General features: G+C 40.0%; 5 protein-coding genes across 5 annotated transcripts; 3 read left to right on the top strand and 2 right to left on the bottom strand.

Annotated features, from left to right (window-relative positions):
• Positions 1–2,840: 2,840 nt before the first annotated feature.
• Positions 2,841–4,607, bottom strand: BCR41DRAFT_421795 (P-loop containing nucleoside triphosphate hydrolase protein). Its single transcript, XM_022030077.1, has 6 exons — positions 4,493–4,607; positions 4,232–4,310; positions 4,032–4,111; positions 3,764–3,880; positions 3,267–3,660; positions 2,841–3,133 (listed from the first exon to the last, which is right to left on the bottom strand). Exons 1-6 carry the CDS (start codon positions 4,591–4,593, stop codon positions 2,849–2,851), a joined length of 1,056 nt encoding a protein of 351 aa, XP_021881977.1. The 5' UTR covers positions 4,594–4,607; the 3' UTR covers positions 2,841–2,848.
• Positions 4,608–4,814: 207 nt separating this feature from the next.
• Positions 4,815–5,910, top strand: BCR41DRAFT_352791 (hypothetical protein). The gene is made up of 4 exons (XM_022024012.1): positions 4,815–4,982; positions 5,153–5,238; positions 5,435–5,524; positions 5,673–5,910. The coding sequence occupies exons 1-4, from the start codon at positions 4,946–4,948 to the stop codon at positions 5,892–5,894; spliced, it is 435 nt and encodes a 144-aa protein (XP_021881976.1). The 5' UTR covers positions 4,815–4,945; the 3' UTR covers positions 5,895–5,910.
• A 4,331-nt stretch (positions 5,911–10,241) lies between these two features.
• Positions 10,242–13,945, top strand: BCR41DRAFT_421791 (hypothetical protein; the record flags this gene model as incomplete). Its single annotated transcript, XM_022030076.1, has 6 exons — positions 10,242–10,418; positions 10,464–10,825; positions 11,280–11,825; positions 12,343–12,539; positions 13,448–13,786; positions 13,836–13,945. 6 exons carry the CDS (start codon positions 10,242–10,244, stop codon positions 13,943–13,945), a joined length of 1,731 nt encoding a protein of 576 aa, XP_021881975.1.
• Positions 13,946–15,106: 1,161 nt separating this feature from the next.
• BCR41DRAFT_352776 (hypothetical protein) lies at positions 15,107–18,269 on the bottom strand. Its single transcript, XM_022024011.1, has 3 exons — positions 17,714–18,269; positions 17,321–17,374; positions 15,107–17,228 (listed from the first exon to the last, which is right to left on the bottom strand). The coding sequence occupies exons 1-3, from the start codon at positions 18,120–18,122 to the stop codon at positions 15,148–15,150; spliced, it is 2,544 nt and encodes an 847-aa protein (XP_021881974.1). The 5' UTR covers positions 18,123–18,269; the 3' UTR covers positions 15,107–15,147.
• Positions 18,270–18,668: 399 nt separating this feature from the next.
• On the top strand, positions 18,669–19,045 carry BCR41DRAFT_352774 (hypothetical protein; the record flags this gene model as incomplete). The annotated part of the gene is made up of 2 exons (XM_022024010.1): positions 18,669–18,888; positions 18,910–19,045. A coding segment is annotated over one exon (195 nt), but the record flags the coding sequence as incomplete, so codon positions are not given.
• Positions 19,046–19,623: the final 578 nt, after the last annotated feature.

The following is a 19,623-nucleotide window of genomic DNA, read 5'->3' as shown; positions in this document are numbered from 1 at the left end:
CACACTCTCTTTCTCTTTCCTCTTGTCCTTACTCTTTCTCTCTTTCGTTCTGTTACCCTTCATTCTTTATTGTATAATTACTATTGTAGTCCTTTTCTTTTCTCCTAGTTACTTTTTTTTTTTTTTTTTATTGCTGTAATTAATGTGCTTGATGATATATATAAAAAAAAAAAAGTAATAATAGGTAATTAAAAAAGAAAGAAAGAAAGAAAAAAAGCCTGAATAGCCAGCATTCCTGCTTAAATACCTCCTTGTTGCAAAAGAAAAGAAAACTGTTGCATTGGAGAATTGAATGCATGTGTGACAAAATTAGGTCCGCGAAGTTTGCTGTTGGACACTTTTGTACATGTATACAATACATGACAATGGGAGGGGAGGGGGAAAGGGGTGAGGATGGTGTGTGTGTGATAAGGATAAGGTTGAAATAATAAAGATTTCGAAGAGACCGTTGAAATAAAAAAAAAAAGTTGGGTTGGAATGATCTTTGATTGGAATTGAGCGTTAATACCTGCTTATTTCTAAACGACAAGCAACTGAACGAAGGAGAGGAATGAAAAAATGATCTTTGGTTATTTTTCTACAAAAGGTATCGGAGATACAGGTGAATGAAGTTGCTGATGACTGTTAATGCTTTGGTATAATTGAAGGAAAGAGAGAGAATTAGATGAACAAGTGAGAGAGAGAAAGAAAGAATGCTGTGCGAGAGAGGAGAATAAGGTCCGAAAAGGAAATAAACGAGAACTGAGGATTTGCAAGGGTCGTAAGTTTGTGAAGAGAAAAGAGAATGAAAAGAGAGAGAGAAAGAGATCGTTCCACAACAAAAAAAAAAAAAAAAAAAAAAAAAAAAATCTGACAATGAATGGATAAGGCAGGGAAAATAAAAAATAAAAATGTAAAATATAAAATAAGGAGTGGGCTGAATAAATGGATGGGAAAGGGAAAGGAAGGATGGGATTTTTTTTTTTTTTTTTTTTTTTTTGCTCAGGAGTTTGGGAACAAAGAATTGAATGAATGTGTCATCTCAACGTGGGTCCTTGCGAGAACCATTCTCTTTTTATCTTTTGTTCGATGAGAAGCAACTAATACAAAGTATCCAAGCGGACATTGACAAGAGTGATATGAAAAGATGATACCAATGAATGGCCTTTATTTCTTTATTGTCCAAACAAGGTCAAGGTTAAAAAGAACAAAAAAGAAACAGGGGGGGCGGGAGAGAGAGAAAGAAAGAAAGAAAGAAAGAAAAGAAAGAAGAAAAAAAAAAGAGTTCAATGTGAAAAGTATGTGTCCATAAACGATAATTGCTTTGGTCTTTTGTTTTTAGTTCCCCTTTACACGTTCACGACCATGAAACTAAGCATTGGACATGAACCATTTCATGCATGATTGGCAGCGGAAAAAGGAAAATAAAGTGAGCAAAGTGAACTGCCAAGCCCATTCTTTCAGTTCACTATTAAAGGAAGGGACAAATGAATATGGACATGGGCATGCATTGATGTCCAACAACTAACAACTGATCTTGAGTTTGACAAACAGATAAACACCAAAAAAAAAAAAGACAGTGACACAGAGATCTTTAGGAAGTTCATGGAAGAAAAATTACTCCAGGCGTTATTTGCGTGTGTATACGTACTTACAATTAGCGCATTTCACAGCAATGGAGAAGAATGGGGGAAAAAAAAGACTTGTGAATGTTTGATTGGAAAGAAAAGACAAAGGCATAGGCATAGGCATTGGGTATGGGCATAGGGTATGGGCATAGGGTATGGGCATGGGCATAGGCGTGGAACACATTTATCCCTTTTTTTTTACATGGCAGTCAGGGGCATATGATGGTAATACACACACATGTATAAATTACCGTGGCCATGTTGACATTTTCTTCATTCCTTTGTTCCCTCGTCCTTTTGTGAAATAACTGATACACATAGACCGAGATATTTATACAGAATGTGTACATGTACAAGTATCCAGGAGGGAGCCCATTCCCATCAACCTGTGTCCTACTCTTTTTTCTCTTTCCTCCCCCCCCCCCTTGAATCCATTATTATATTTACCCCTGGAAGGCTATTCTTGTGCTTTGCTTTTCTTCCTCTCTCTCTCTCTCTCTCTCTCTCTCTCTCTTTCTCTCTCTTTTATATTTTATAAAAGAAAAAACAGTCATGTCACATCTATTCAAGTCCCTATTGTCTTATTAAACAGGACAGGTTAGCATGGCAAGATTCTACTAGTCATTCGCGTATTGTGTAATCTATGCAATCGATATGACATTCCACACTTTTAATTTATTCTTAGTTTGATCAAGACTCATAATGAACGTTTAGAAAGGCAGCTGATAAAGGAATCCGTTGGAATGTTCTTTTCTTTTTTGTATCTTCCTAATCAGACTACTAAAGATGCAATTGATAATACAAAACCACCTTGTTAGCTTCTCTCATAGGTAGCAAGTCTCGACAAAGCTCGGCAAAGGGATGAAAAAGAATAAAAAAAAAAAAAAAAAAAAAAAGCCCTAAGTATGCTAAGTATGCACAACATGCACTGCAGGATATTGCATGAATAAATAAAAAGGCAACCCAAGGGGTAAAACAGAAGCAGGAAGGGGATAGAGAAGAAGGAGAGATGTGGTCGTCCGTTTATATTTTACCCAAAAACTATTAAAGAATCCAGAACGTCTTAAAAAAGATTAAAAAAGGCATACAGCCAAACCAACGTTCTGTCATAATTAAAAAGGAGTCCTGAACGACTAGAGAAAAATTGCATGAAAATACGTCACTTTTTTTTTCTTGACTTATTAAATTGTTGTATATTTTTATGCTTAATGATAAAAAAAAAAAAAAAAACTTGGTGTATTCTATGCAGCAATTGTCGATACACGGGTCATCATATTCAGCAACTGCAACTGCTCGTCTGCTCCATCACAGAGGGCCTTATCCATATCACCAAAAACCTCCGCAATCTTGGCCTTCTGTATCGAATTCAACATGTCGTTCTTCAATAGTCTTCCTTGAAGTTGAGACAGTACCTTTGCAGCAGAATGTCCATCCGCAACTACGTTCTGAACTTCAAGTGAAATTTTGCTATAGTCCTTGGTACGCCAGCATGCTTCCAGACTATCAATGATCGATTCAGGTACAGTCTTTTTTTTTTTTTTTTTTTTTTTTTTTTTCATTCCCATTATTGTATATCGTGGAAAGTTGTTTGTCAGTATATAAGAGTCATCATTAACCGTTGCAATATTGACAATCAAAAGACTAGAGAAGAGCACTTACACCTGCGATATCTGCTATGACATCTATATCGATTTCACCATCCTTGCCCACTAAACGTGATGCGCTCTGAAGATACATAATGGCCTTGCGTAAATCTCCTTCCGAAATCCTGACCAAACTAAGGGTAGCCTCTGGTGTAATCTTTACATTCTCCTGTTGACAGATCATCCCCAACCGTTCCTTGCTGTGCATTTCCTCTAATGGTTTGAATCGGAATTTGGCACAACGTGAGGCCAGGGGTTCGATAATACGTGTGACGTAATTGCAGATCAAGCAAAACCGAGTCAGCTTTGAATATGTCTCCATCGTTCTCCTAAGTGCTGATTGTGCATCCGAAGTCATCGAATCAGCTTCATCCAGAATAATAATCTTGTAAGGAGGACAAGTTTGATTGCTATATAAACATATAAAATTTGTCGAGCAGACATTCAAACATTAGTGCATCCGTAACAACGTCAAGCACGCTTCAGGATTTAAACCGCATCTGAGGGACATACCCAATGTTATGAGTGACAGTTGATCGCGCGAAATTCTTGACCTTCTCACGAATAACCTGAATTCCACGCTCATCAGAGGCATTAAGTTCCAACACACGCGACCCAATCATTTCGGGGCTATATGTTTATAAAAGAAAAAGAAAAAGAAAAAGAAAAAGGAAAGCAATTCCCTCCAAAATGATGATTAAAAAGATGGTTTATAGATCATTTGTAAAAAAAAAAAAAAAAAAAAAAAAAAAAAAGACAGCATATTATTGACCATCATTACCCATAGATATCTCTAGCGAGGGCTAGAATGGTCGAGGTTTTTCCTGTTCCTGGTGGTCCATAAAACAACAAGTGAGGCAACTATTGATGTCATTTGTATAATAACCGATATAAAGCGGGTTATGCTGATGTTTTCCTGGCTTCAAGTAGTACGACTAAGAGTCTCAAATCAAATCAAATCAAATCAAACTAAATCATTACGTTCTGCGACTCCATTGTCTTTTTGAGAACAGCAACAGCCTGTTCTTGAGAGCTGATATCGTCCATAGTTTTTGGACGGCTAAATAAAATCAATACCAGCAAGAGAAAATAAATGAATGAATAAATAAGCGCAAGTCAGTAGAAACGTTGTCAAGTCTCAAAACCCAAGAAAGCGAACTACACAATTGTCCGCAATTGTGAAATGAAGTCTTCATTTGGAGAAATTACTTTATATGTTAATTTTTTTTTTTTTTAACTTACTATTTCTCGATCCAAGGTTTTTGAGCAGCGGCTGCTGCTGCTGCTGCCGCAGCTACACTTGATGATGAACTTGCGGTTTGTCGCTTTGCAAAGAAGGACATTTTTTTTTTTTTTTTTTTTTGAAAAAGGTCTTTTGATCTGTTTTTTCTAAAAATGAATGAGAAATGCAATCCTCCAACATGCATCTTTTTTTTTTTTTTTTTTTTTTTTTTGGTGGCGAATGCAATGCGCATTTTTGCAAGGTCGCGTCCGTGCACGTGATGCAAATGGCTTTTAAAAGAATTTGGGCAAAGCCTACAAGTAAAGACTTTTTCTGTCACTCATAACTCTTTTTTCTATACTCTTTTCACATTTTTCACTACTATCTACTGTCATTCCTATTATAACACATCATTTCCTTTTAATCTTCAAAATTACTGACTATCTAACCTCTAAATACACAAAGTAAAAAAGATGATTCATATCCCATATGTCGCCGGAGGATCTGTCCGTAAGTGTTTCTCTTGAAAGTCATTTCAATGTCCTCCTCAAACAAGGCAACGGGTCAAAATGTAAAGAGAGGGAAAAAAAAAAAAAAAAAAAAAAGATCTATTATTGTAATTAATGTGATCACTGACTTGGCTTCTTATCTTCTTATCCTTTCTCTATTATCATCAATAGTCTTGGGTAGTATTTACAATCAGTGTGCTGGTGCATTTATCTATGGACCTCTCTTTGGTCAGGTCTGGCGCAATGCCATGTCGAAGGTAAGGGAAAAACAAAGACGGAAATTGGGTCCATTCAAATGACCTCACATCTAGATACAAAGGCATCTCATCAGTTTTCAAGATCCAATTATCCAACTTTTTGGAGGTTTTTTCTTTTTGATTGCTAACGAGTTTTTTTTTTTTTTTTATTCCTTTTTTTCTTTTTCTTTTTCTTTTTCTTTTTCTTGTTCCTTAGGATAAGGGAAATGATAGCTGGATGCGTGAGAACGCAAGAAACAATATGACTGTATCATTACTCAAAGAATTCGCATTGAACGCTGGAAAAGTAAATATCCAAAAGAAAAAAAGAAGATTAATGCAGTATTATGATGTCATCAGAAACCAAATGTATCAATTGAATTTTTAAATTGTACTGACGCGTCTGTTTTTAATTGAAACAATTTTTTTTTTCTGTAATAATGTGAATAAAATAGTCATGGTTTGTTGGACTGCTTCTCAATTTGACCCAAGCTAATACAGTCTCGCAAGCAGCTCAACTCGGTGCCTTCTTGTATTTTGGTGTTCTCGTTCCCACAGTCCTGTCCGAATCCATGTGGGAGAACCGTCCTTGCGATCTTCAAAAGTTTAAGCTTCTCAGCGGATTCAGTAGCACTGTCCTTTTGGCTTGTCTAATGCACTGGTGGGGAACAGCTTAAAAAACAAAAAAAAAACAAAAAAAAAAAAGATCAAAGAATCAAGGATGTTAGGAATCAGCCTTCATCTAAAGATTGTGAATAATATTAAATAAAAAAAAAAACGCATGTATATATTATGTACAGATATATCCTTGATCGGGGTCTGCATTCATGTTTCCTATTTCTTTTGTTTTTATGGTTACAAGTGTCAGTGTCATTTTCATTTTGATCAATGGGTGGCTTTGCTACACGGAAATTTAAATGCTGTTTGGTTTATTTTAGTCACGTGGGACGTCCGCCACCAACCATTTAACGGGCAGTACTTCAGGAAACTGGTTCTTTTACACAAGAACCGTTGGAGTGCTGGCTGATCTCGCTCAGTCTTTTGTATTCGTTATTCTTTATTTTGTATTCGAGTATTTTACCGATCTGTAAACAGACTAACCAAAGATTTTAATTATTTTTCTATTATCAGTTGTTACGACGCAGGCTTGAAGATGGAGCTGTGAAGCTGTGGGGACTCAGATAAAGCAATGTCAATAAAAAAAAGTTTCGCATTCATTGCTCTTTATCAGGTGTCATCGCTCCAAGATGACTCTCTCTGTCTTCAACACTTCTATCCATACTCCTTTGTAAGCTTACCCAGCCATATCTTTTTTTTTTTTTTTTTTTTTATTTTTTTTTTTTTTTTTCACACGTCAACACGTTATTTTTCACATCTAATGAAGTAGACTGACTGTCTATCAAACTAAACAATCTCCAAAGCACCTACTATTACAAACATGGCCTCTGATAGAATGATAGGGTAGACGCCGGGGGACCATCCAGGCATCTGCAAGCAATATGGTCGCAAGCCATCCCAATACCCTGTGTCTTGACAACCTCATCAGAATCTGCGGTAAGCCCAGCTACTTTTGTTTATGTGCTCATACTTTTTTGTATCGTGTCCAAACTGACCATGACCTTGCCAAAAATCATCGTTCTGTACTGAAGCCCCCGCCATATCTTCCGCAATGGCTTTCGATGTCCCTATCACTGCCGCGAAACGCTTCTTTGATCGTCTGTTAGATTTAGTGCAAAAGTCAAAGTAGTATTCTAGGGGATCTAAGGGTATAATAAACGTGTTTTTAGTCAGGGAATTCATGCTGCAGAACTAGATAGAAAAGTGAGTCTATTTATACTAGCTAACGTCCTGCTGCAACGAATGCTCTAGAAAATTGGGCGAAATGCTGTGTCGTACAGTATCATAATAGTAATTTCGCTTGCATTTAGGTACAGATAAAGGAGGATAAAAATCTTGTAGGATCGCCGTACTTTCGTCAGGTAGAGTGTCAATGAAGTCTAGGACCTTGCGGATTGATGTATTGATGAACGGCTCTTCTTCGATCATGTCATCAACAGCCATGTCTTCCTGCTTGTTCTCTTGGAGTCATCGGCTTAGGACCATTTTGATGTGGTAAGTAAACCTGTCGTCTTCTTGCATCATCCAAAAGTAGTGTCGGCAAACAAAGCCTTTGTTAGTTGAAAGATGGTGCTGGTTATTTATACTAATTGGTAGCGACGTGAGAGCCGGCACTAATATGAGTAATGTATAGTATATAGTAGCGAGCGATGTGAGTGATACGTTTGCAGAGACCGTCGGTTATGGAGAGTTCGCAAATAGGGAGCAATCTTGACAGCATCTTCATACTCAACCAATAACTCTCTCCAGAGATAATCGAATGCCTCCTCTGTTAGGACCTCGCGCAATTGTTCAAACCGCTTCTTGAAGATAATAAATCCCCTCTCACCGAGCACAGTCTGCACAGTTGAACGGAGATTTTTTGTTAATATACCATATACAATTTACGATACGAGTTTCTCTGAACACTTCCGAACATGCCGTATCCATTGCTGAGTCACTATCCATTAATAGGATGTCCGGTTGAAGGTTACCTGCCCCTGAGGTGCACTCCCAAGCCTCGGTACGTAGCACGGTGGTGTTGACTTCGTCTATTTCTACTTGCGCATAGAACTCAGAGAGCGTCCTTTGAATCACGCAGTCATCTCTGACTTTTAGATGGACTTGCATAGTGTCTAATGGGCAGTGACTCTTAGGGCCAATCTGGCTATTGGAGCAAAGGAAGGGATAAATGGCTAATAAGAACTGCTTCTTCTGTTCGACGAATTCAGTTTCTAACTCTTGGTCTTTCATAGTGGAGGGCACAAGTGGCGGTTTACTTTCATCATCTAAGAAATCATCTGCCTTTTCAGCAACAGCTGTAGCTATGCCATGGATCCCAAAGCCGAAGCGATAAAATAGATCCATTCCGATAAGGAAGTCGTAATAGCCCATAGGCATCATACCGACTCTGCATTCTACTGTTCGGTGATTACAAGAGAGAGTAATAGCATCTACTGTGCCGGCATTTTGAAAATCAGTAGTGTCGTCTGCAAATTTAATTACAGTATTTTTCGAGGTTGCAGTCCTTATTTTGAGGGCTTTGGCTACTTCTCGATTGATGAAGGATACGTTGGAACCAGGATCAAGTACAGCCGTGTGCAATAGGCCATTTATAGTTATGAGAACAGATATTCTGTTGTCTTCCGGTTCAGGTCCTCTATAACCAATATTTCTATTAGGTTTGGGATCCGCATAATTGTCATGCGGATGTGGTGCTTTTGATTGTGGTTTTTTAGAATTTGATACAAAATCCAACAACTGATCAATGTCCTTTATAGCGTCTAAGGACTTGAATTCTCCGAAGACTCTTTCCTGACCGGCATCGGACAACGCCGTTATGACCTTGCCGTAAAGGAGCACGCCCATGGGCTGTAGGCCCACCAGCTTCAACAATTGACTCTATTCTGTCCGCGAAGGTATTGGCATCTTCGTGAGGCAAGACAGTAAGGTCTGTAATTTGGCAAGTGATCCAGGATCGAATTAAATCAAGCTTCAGGGCCAAATGGATGCTCCTTTTGACTTGCTTCCAAGAGCGATCGCCATAAGCTTCTGTCTTTAGCAGGCGGTTGTACTTGTTATCCAAGCGGATCTGTTCTAGAGCAAATCCCATGTACCGCCAAGCTAAGTCCTCGAAGAGATCGTCCGTCAGGAAGTTATGGTAGTACGTCTCGAAAGCCTTGAGGAAGTCGATAACAGTTCTTGCCACCTTTAGAGCTATTTCTTTCTCAGGTACATTGTCCAACTGGAATTTAAGCGTAGGGGCATTCGCTTTCTTCTCCAGCTGGACCCTTGAGAAGTCGATTTCTTTGGTAGTTATGTCTAGGACAGGGATCCGTTTGTAGTTGAAAACTCGGATCAATGCAGCATGTTTCTTGATTTCATAATCAGGTGCGATATCAAGACTGCCGCTGTCCTGCATATCAACATCGCTGGGAGAAGAAGCGGCTCGTTGCTTGACAATCCGTTGACGTTCCTTGCAGATGGCTTCCTGGGCTTCAAGGTGATCTTTGATAAGCTTATAATGGGCTTCAGCCGCGTCATAGTCTTCTTGTAGGGATTTGAGCTGATTGTGAAATTCTCGCTGAGCTTCTTGCTCTTCTGGGGAGCGAGGTCGTAATTTAGATTTTTGGTTATTGTTGTAGTTGGCGAGCAGGCGAGTTTTTTCGTCCATACATTGCTGTCTTTCCGCATCAGCCTCTTGGAGAGACTGTTTAAGTTCAATAAGGCTTGGGGAGACAAGTTTACTTCGATTGTCGAGGGCATCGCAACGGTAGGGTTTTGAGCTTCAACGACAGAGGAAGAGGGAGTGGAATTGATTGAAGTAGAGTTCTTTTTTTTTTTTTTTTTTTTTTTTTTTTTAAAAAAAATGATTGAGTGAGGGTGAATTAGAAAGGTGAGATGAATCTGTGGATATCTTGATGTGAATTGAGTGTGTTCGAAAAAGGTTCCGATTTTTTTTTTTTTTTTTTTTTATATTTTTTTATACATATATATACGAGTGCCATCATCTCTATCCATGTTAAGACACAACGCGTCAGGATGGCATGGTTTGTATACCACGTTCCAAATTGAGGCAAATTAACAATAGATCGCTCTGATCTGCAGGAATCCATAATTACCCCACATTGCTCTGTCTCCTGGTCCAAAATAAACATTTTGAATTGTTTTGTGAGGGTGTGACGCTTAGTAACATTGGCAAAATCAAGATCAGTGATTGGTTGATGGTCATGCCATGCATGGTGAATGCGGATTGGATGGGGAATGTCAATGGGGAATGTCATTCTTGAAGAATCGTTTTGAGGCATTCTCGCTTCTCCATTCCTCATTCCTAAACCACGATCACTATCAAGTCTTCTTTTTTTTTTTTTTTTTTTTTTTTTATACGCTCAAACTGCACCCGTTGTCACCAATAAAGCAACATCAATATGTCTTCAAATACCAACAACACTTCTGTTTGTTCACGTACCACTAGATCAGCGATACGTCAACAGTCTGAGTTAGAAGCTCGAGAGTCAAGGCCTACTCGAAGAAATAACCGTCTTCTTTTATCACTGTCTCCTAATATCAAAGCTCGACCCACTGGACTCATCTTTCAGGGGAACGTATCAAGAGCCAGAATAAGAGTGCCTGATTCCTTATCTCCATAGCCGGAATCATATTCACGTGCCATTAGTTCTTCTACTGAAGAGTCTTGTCAGACTAACGCACTAGGCTCTTCACGAGGGTCACAAAAGAGAAAGTGTCCTAGTGAGGATGACTTAGGGTCTGTTGGGTTTTCCTCTTCTCCTCTTAATAAGAATAGATTTTTGAAAGGACAAGATCGAACGATTGAACTTAGGCCGGATGTTGTAGATTGTAATTGTGCGAATGACTTTATGCTAGTCTTGCATTATCTCCGAGGTGCATACAAAAGGATTAATGATCTGGACAAGACCATTCACGAGCAGAAAAAGACTATCAATGCTCTTTTAGAGAGCATACGATATTTAGAAGCTCATCACACCTTGGGGTCAAGCTCTTCGACTCATCATAATTTTTGATTTAAAATAAATATTTCAATAATGCAACTGTGTGGAAGTGAGCTGTTCCTGAATTGAAAGTGCAGAAACATATCAAGAGTATCGCTGAGAGCAAATAAGCTTTGTTTTGTGTTTGGAGTGTTTGAATGGAGCGAGCACAGGCAAAATATTTGTAAAGCTCTCTCTTTTTTTTTTTTTTTTTACGCATGTCAAAATCTCAATCATTCATTGGTCCATTAGAGCTGAGGATCACGCCATCGTCTTTTCATGGCGAATGAGAATGGAGAATGGATGGTGATGGATGGATGATTGTGATTATAAATTATTTGTCATTTTTCATTCCTCCATTCCTCATTTCACTCCTCAAACTTTTTGACCTTAACACTCTGGCACTTCCAACACTTCACATACACTTTTTACAAGTTCTTAACACTCGTCTTCCAGCGTTGTTTCCCCTAAAACCCTTTCCACCTCTTCCGCTGCTCAGGATAAGGCCAAAAATCAATCTGTTCAGGAGAAGGGTGAAAACCTTGTCACCCTTGATTATTCACTGACCGGCGCTGAGGAGAGTAGTGGAAGTGAGGAGGAACGTGGACGTAAGAGGATTCTCAAGCCCAGGAAGGATCCCATACTCAGTTTGGATCCTTATGCTGATCCTGCCTTTGAGCAATACAATCGACACCAGCGTATGCTAGAGAAGGGGTTGAGGGATATCTCTCGATCCCCTTGTTTGGAGATCGGTTCTTCCACTCATGCCGTTTCTTCCAGTGCCACTGAGACTGTGCTCGGTCGAAGGAGCCGCAGTGAGACCGATGATGAAGAGGCTGAACCTTCGAGGCGTCGTCAGCGCATTAGCAAGACGACGCAGGAACGTCTTGAGGACACTGTCAGGGCCCTCTGCAAGCGGGTTAAAGAGCAGGATGAGAGGATACTGAGTTTGGAAATTGATATAGAACTTTTGAAGAAATCCATTCCTTCTCCTACCCTACTGTTCGTCGTAGTGGTAGAAATCGCAAAGGAAAGAAATTGCGGGTTGTATGATAAATATGTAAATATGATGAGGAAAATGATAGTTGAGATGATATGAATAGTATGAATAGGTCCTCATCCCCGCTTAATAAGGGTTTTATCTTTCTACGTTAAAAAAAGTGAAATATGCCAGGAGGAAAACGAAAGAAAGATGTGTTTATTCTGATCCTGGGATCTTCGTTAAATAAAAAGGGTAAAAATCTTAGCTACAGTAAAAACCCATATAAATGACTGCTAATCGCAACAGATGCCCATAATACAACTTGCCTTAATTGCATCAAAGAACACCTCTCATCACCGTCCTCTCTACCCGGCTTTTGCCCGAATGACATATCCTTGTTGCTGTTGTTTAGGCCTTACTTATCACGTTGCCTTATCATGTTGTCTTATCACGAACAGGGTGATTATTCAGTAGCTAAAGTCAAAGAGGTCCCTGTCATCAAAGACAAACGAATAGAAACGATGTACTCAATACTAGCTTGTTGAACTTCCTTGAAAGTGCAAGGGAGTCCCTCAAGAAGCCAGAATTGACTCGAGTTGTGGAGGATGAGGGAGAAGGAAGCAAGCCCAAAGAACCACAGGCAAGGAGGACATCAAAGAGAATTGTCAATAAAGCTCAAGCTATGGAAAATAAGGAAGAGTTGAGCAAAGCCAGCGGATCAAATAAAAGAAAAAGTGAGTCGACTCAAGCGGAGGACGACAAGTCCAATAGGTCAAGCAGGGATAGGAAACCAAGGAAAAAGTAGCGATCGTTTCTTTTACTTCTTTTTACTCGCCATTGTTTATGACAATGGCACAGACACAATTTTGTAATATTACACTAATAGATAAATTAAAATATCACTATTCAGTAAACCTGAGCAAGGAGAAGTGGGCACACCAAGCGGATTGCTACAGCAGCTGCATTATCGGAATCTTCTCAAGCAAGTGGCAAGTTGTTTCTATTGTCTATTCCTATCTTTCCACCCATAAGTTTTGTGTTGGAACCCGACAAGCCATTCCAGGTCACATCAGAGGAACATCCGATCAAGCAAGCATCATTCAAGGAGATAATCGATAATATTACTGGATCCTGCTTGAAGAGAAACCGATCAAACCTCGGAGAAAAGTGACAATATCACATTCCTCTGTTCCATGGCCCCAGGCGACATACACGTCAAGCTTAAGATTCAGAAGCTCGTTACCAACAATGATCAGAATGTTAAGGCAACACCTAGATATTTAAAACATGCGGGACAGTGTGTCATAAAAACTCACATCAATACCGCATATGCAGGAGGATCGCCAAGGTTCAAGCATGAAGAAAAGAGTCGAATGTCAGTCAAGTGAAAGGAATTTTGTCTTGTAATGAAAATACCATATCTATTGAGTATTCTTTACAATCGTTCATCCTTTATGAACGAAGCCATCACTATCCACTTACCCTTTTGACAAACGGGATGGCGCTTTCTAATCGGCCCTACACACACACCCAAATCACTAGCCTCATTTTTACCAATCATCTCTTGTTTCCATCACCTGCATTGACATCTATTATTCTAACATTTGAATCTACTTCACAATTCTCGCCTTTCTCCCGATAGCAAGAGATCGTTTTATGAGTTTACAAACCTCTCTCAAACCGCCTGTCGAGAATCGAGAAAAGATCCTACAGCTTGAGCAGCGAGTTTTCGAGAAATTCCTTCAGCAACGTATCCAATATGCATCCGAATGCCCAGTGTCGGAGGATCAATCCCGAGTCCTAAGTTCATCACCCAAGTCTAAGGCGTCACTACACATTGTTATACAATATCAACCTATCTTTAAGAACAACAACCAGCATGTGCCTAAATTCATGTGGCACTTCAAGGTTCCAAGGGTTAAGCAAGATCAATATAAGGACAGTCTAGGCGACTACATTGACATGGGCGTACATAGCAAGAGTAGGGGGATCCGGTGTCTGGGAAGCTGCAAACGCAATGGCACGATCAGGCGTTTCATCCGTGCCCCATGGCACCAATATGGATGCAGAGTTTTTCATCACCGATGTTCAGCCCAAAGTGGACAAAGCCTCAGGTACCAACAGGATCCCAAGGCGCTAGCGTAACCACATACGGTTGATTTCATCAGCACTTGGATATGCATCTAAAGTCATGATATTACCTTGCCAGTTGCCCATGCCTATCATTTTCATTGTTGTACATAGAATATTTACGCAGTACAAGCATACGAATCTGTACAGAATACACTATGATGGCCAGTGTGGGACCTACAAGCTGCGACGAGCTCAATCTGGGCAATGCGATATATGCAAGAGGAGGCATAACGAGAATGGCTAACTTCAAGTGAGTCGAAATGGAACAGCAACACTACAGAGCTATAGCCGAGAGTTTAACTCGCGATATCCTCGTCAGGGAATTGGATTTCAACGAAAAGATTCTCCTAAGACAACATCTTGCTATGGCGACTGTTCGGACTCCATTTGATACTGTATAAACACCTGAACACTGCCACATGCTATTGACTACTCTACGTCCCTTAAACAATATTCTTAGCATACATCTGAACTTTTGCAAGGGATGTGTCAATACTTCGACAAACATGTAGCAATTAATGGCTATATCACAGCCCTTGGATTGTGGAAGCGCTGAAATTATGCGGAAAACGGGAACCATTTGTGTTTTTACTAGCAACAAGCGTGGTTTCAAAAAGGTGTGCCTCCAAGGAACAAATCTTATATCCTTCATTGCTCAAAAGAGACAATCTTGTCTTTTCTGCACCCCAAAAGCTCGCCATAATCCTATTGAAGCGTTCAGAGGCATTATTTGCCTCATAGTTTGAGGATTAGCAGACTTTCAGTCAAGTTTTATTGTTTTGAACAACACAGTAAATCCTGTCCATTCGAAGTTAGTCCCTTTGGATGGCAGCTATTCAGGGGATGCTAATCATTTCCGCTAGATTGCGGTGAAATCAGAGCAGATTTGGAAAACCAACAAGCATCGAACAGTCGCCTTAACAAGTGAGCGAGGATCTCTATGGCGCGCACGGACCATGGGGGCGACTTTTCAAATTCTTTTTATAAAGAAATCCAAAGTCGTCCCCGGCTAAACATTTCACCGAGGTGGAGCAATGAAACGGGTTCACAGTTTTGAACAGAACAGCTCCCATAGCTATGAATGAATGAATGGATACTTGAGTGGATCGGCAATGGCGATTGAAATAGCGCCTTTTGTGATGCAGATGTATAATACAAGTCTTTTATTGACTGTCCAAAATTTCGAGTTGATTTAGGTGACTACGACATTTAAGCCCGAAATAACTTCGACTTGAGTTCATCGTAGCATATATGTCTGACTTGAGGATATTCGGTGACTTTGCCTGTGTGATTAGGAGGCTCTGCATTTTTATCAGCTTTATTTCCACCACAGATGTAGACAATTTGAAAGTCATTGCAGGGCTTTCCATCTCTTGTGACCGCAAACTTCTTGACGGTCTTTCTTTTCTTACTGCTCCCTTCACCATTCTTGTTATCACTACCCTCATCATTTCCCTTCTTTCTTTTCTTAACTCCGTTATTGGTTCCTTTGCCATCGCTCTGGTTGTTACCTCTCCCCCTATTGCTCTTTCCCTTGTTATTGCTGGTTATATTGTCGTTCTTGTCATCAGCAGGCTCTTCAGTCATAGTTGCTTGGTGAACACCACCAAATGCAACATCCAAATATTCCTCAATCTGGTTCTTGCCTGTGGTCTTCCTTTTCCAAAATGCCCTGTCAATGCATGTTGAGCGATTTGGGTCGTTATGGACCGTGAACGAACTAACCGACACTTGGATGAACATGTAGCCCAATATAAAATCGAATCGTGCATACGAGCCTCCGTTTATCAGGATCCTTTTGCCATCTTCTTCTACAGTTCCAAGCATCCTTGGTGGCTTTCCTAATAGCTCGTATCCCGAGATGTTGAAAATAGTATCCATCTTGTTTCCGCCTGCAAGATCTGTTGACTCGAATGTATGAGAATATCCTCTAATAAGCTCCCGAAATAGGGCCTCTTGAAATTGGCTCCCATCAAAATTACCAGAAGCAAGTACACTTCGAAGAGAATCTGGCAATGGGATGACTCTGTATAAATTCAATATCGCTCTTTGTGCAGGGTAATTAATGGGACGGTATTCAGGCACATTTCTCTCGTTAGTCGACCGATAAACCATCCCCGTATCAAGGAACTCCCATCCAAAAGTTCCCGGTTGTGAGCCCTGACGTCCAGGTAAGAACATTTTTGTCAGCGCTTGGATAGTTATTTCCTTCCAGATTCCTTCGAGCTTGTTCAAATGAGCCGATATTTCATTGGAATAGGAATCGAAGCATTTTCTGTCGTATGCTTCTAAACCGTCGTCGATCTGTTCCACCGTGAGCTGTCCTCCTTTTATGAGCATAATTGATTTGGCGAATCTGACCAAATCACGTGGCACTCGGTTGATAATCCCGATAATTGCGTTCATGCGGCTCATGAGGCTCTTTTGAGATGTCAAATCGAAGGGAGCAATGGTAATTTTGAATAGTTTTTCGAATGTATCTTGTGATAAAGGTTCGACATAAACGAGATATTCGTCTGGATCCCTGAGGATGGTCCTTTCAAACTTGCCATGCGCAGTGCCCGTAAACACAACACATACTCCACCACCATTTGTTAACCAAGTGTTGAAGCTATCCAGATTAGACAGGACAGGAAACCTATCTGTTGCTGCTTTGTCACCATAAAACAAAGAACCATGCTCATCGACGATGAAGAGAGTCTTTTGACGTCCTCGTTGGAATAAGCATATTATATGCCTAGCAATAGTTGAAATAAGTGATCCACTGCTTTCAAGGTTTGCCATGATGGAGAGTTCTTCTGCAGTCAAGATATCCTTATTGAGATCTAGGAAGATCTGACAAATTATTGCTGATGCGTCATCTTCCGCCCTACAGACAGAAAAGTTCTTTGCATCAGGGATGTAAAGAACTTGCCAGCCGTGAGCATATGCCTTAGCGGCAAGAAACCAGGTTATATAGGACTTCCCGACTCCCATGGGGCCAGACAAACATTTTGTAAACGGAAACTTAGACTCGGTCATCGCTTCCCATAATTCCATCATCTGCTCGGTAACAAGGAGATTCTGACTAGCTAATCCAAAGAACTTTGGGCTACGACCAAGGCTTCTTATCTCGACCTCTTCGCCTACCTTAACATCCTTCAGTGATGAGAAATTCAAGCGACTTTCCGGCTGGAGGCTGGTCTCATTGAGCATATCTATCATGAACTTGGGTAAAGATACTGTCTGCCCATTGGCTAAAGTATAAACTTCTCGGGATTCCGAGGGGCGAAGGCGCTTTGTAAAGTGCTCTTTGAGCATAAAAGAATAGCGAGACTGACGTGAGTATGAAATAAACAAACTTCCTCAAGAATCATCAAAACTATGAGCGGGATGAACTCACCTTCTGAACCTCCGTCTTCTATGTCTTCTAGGCTCCTTTTTGGACTTCTTGGGGCTGTTTAAATCCACGCAATAAACAAACAAGAGGATAGTTAGATAGGGCCTTGATAAAAGTACTTGTATGCGATAGGGCAGTGGGGAGCCGAAATAAGCCCAAGTAAAAAGACTCGCGAGAGGACAGTGAGAGTCAGAGTATAGGCACGAAACATGGGGCGACTTTTCAAATTCTTTTTATAAAGAAATCCAAAGCCGCCCCTGGTTAGATAGTTTAGCCATGATACATCTCAAACATAAAGAGCTGTTTTGAATTACATCAATGACGTCATGAATGACAATAAGCTTCGTCAATTAAAAATATCAACAGCCATCAGTCCATCAAGAGCTAAATACATACCTGGCGGCGGCAGCTTGACAATAACATATGTCCTTCGGCTGGTCAGCTCGTCCAGCTCAGAAAGAAGTGCCCTCTCGTCATCGAGCTCTGTCTTTTCAACGGTGCCATCAAGATCTACTTTATTGTCCTTATCTCTCCTGGGGTTGACTGTTCTCCAGAGCGTGAGCTGGTCAGCATCGAAGTCCTTAAACGCATTTTTCTTCGCTGCCTTGATGGCTTGCTTGAGTTCATCGACTGAACAATTGGAAAGAATCTTTACAGAAAAAGAAGTTGCTTCTCCCTCGATAATGCAAAAAATCTTTAGATCGATTGGCTTGGGGGTGTTAGATCCACTGATGCTTCTTCCTTCGTTCGCTCCTAACGGATTATGTCGAGGTGATTGTCGTGGTGACGATTTGGAGCTTCCCATTGTGGTTTCAAAACTGTTTAAAAACAAGGGTGTAAATGGACGGAGGACAGAAAACAGGAAAAGTTTGATCAAATTGTTAAGTATGGTAAGTCAGTAGCAGGATGGTTCAAAATTGTGACAATGTAAGCTGTGGAGATGAAGATGAGGGAGGAAAAGAAAAAAAAAAAAAAAAAAAAAGGAAGGAAAGGAAAGGAAAGGAAAGGAAAGGAAAGGCAATGAATGAAAGCTTGGAATAAATGAAAAAGGAAGAGGAGAAGATATGTGAAGGGAGCAAAACTGGGGGGAAATAAGAAAAAAGTGAAAAGAGGATAAAGGAAGAAAAGGAAGAGGAGAGTGCAAAAATGAAGTGAAGCAAGTTAAAGAAAGGAGCGACAATTGATAAATTTGTTCCTTTATTTCAAGGTTGGGCTATGCTGTGTGTGTGAGAAATTTTTTTTTCTTGTTGCACAAGACGCCATGCGATTAAAGATTAAATTGGCCCCCGAGTGTGACAGAACATGTATTATTTAAATACACAAACACTATTCATCTCTTTAACTCTCTTGTTTTCACCACACAATCGAAAGTGTGCACATCCACTCTTCACCTTACATTCATCCCACTATGAGCATGTCTAATACCTCATTCCAAGAACAAGAAGCTGTTACTGATATTGTAAGTGTTCAGACGCGAACAATAATTTTTTGTATCAGTGCTTTCTTGGTGAAATATGCCAGGATCATAATAAGTAACGAGAACGAAAGAAAGATGTGTTTATTATGATCCTGGGATCTTCGTTAAATAAAAAGGGTAAAAATCTTAGCTATAGTAAAAACCCATATAAATGACTGCTAATCGCAACATAACTCCTCCAGACGAGCGTCCAGGTAAGAGCGAGTGCTTACAAAGCTTGGAAGGAAACTATATAAAATCTTCCTATTAGGATAATTAGTATCGAAGGAAAAGTATAAAAACCTTCTTGTTTGATTAAATAAATAAATAAATTCTTTGAAGGAAAATGAGGAAAACGTTCATGCTTGTTAAGATATGCGTACAAAAACCTCAGTGAAGCTTCATTCGTTTTTGCTTCTACTTTCTGTTCTTATGTCTTTTCTGAACCCTTGACTCTACAACTGTTGCGGGTTGCTTCCTCTTAGCCATTTTGACAATCATATGAGGGTTTTACTGATTAAGCTTTTTATAGTACTTATTGATCATTGCTTTGGAGTCAAAGTCTTCGTACCTAAGTTGCGAGTTGTGCTCATCGTCATATCCTTACCACTTAACTGTGTACAGTGTCTCTCCCCCCCCTCAGAAGTTTCATGACTCAAGATAGCTTCGACTTCATAATGATCATCGGCATCATCCGAAGCATCAAGTGGTCGATCCACTAGCTTAAGCTGTTCAGGAGCAAAATTACGAGGTAGTAGTTGTCTCATCGCGTCACGGAGAACATAGGTACCACGAACAGTGCAGCGCACGACTTGAAACGGCCCAATGTACTTATTATCAAATGTACTAT

The sequence above is a fragment of the Lobosporangium transversale genome (genome assembly GCF_002105155.1).
Source record: "Lobosporangium transversale strain NRRL 3116 chromosome Unknown BCR41scaffold_16, whole genome shotgun sequence".
Lineage (NCBI taxonomy): Eukaryota > Fungi > Mortierellomycota > Mortierellomycetes > Mortierellales > Mortierellaceae > Lobosporangium > Lobosporangium transversale.
The sequence above is the reverse complement of the archived record's forward strand: the minus strand, read 5'-3'. Positions and strand labels throughout refer to the sequence as shown.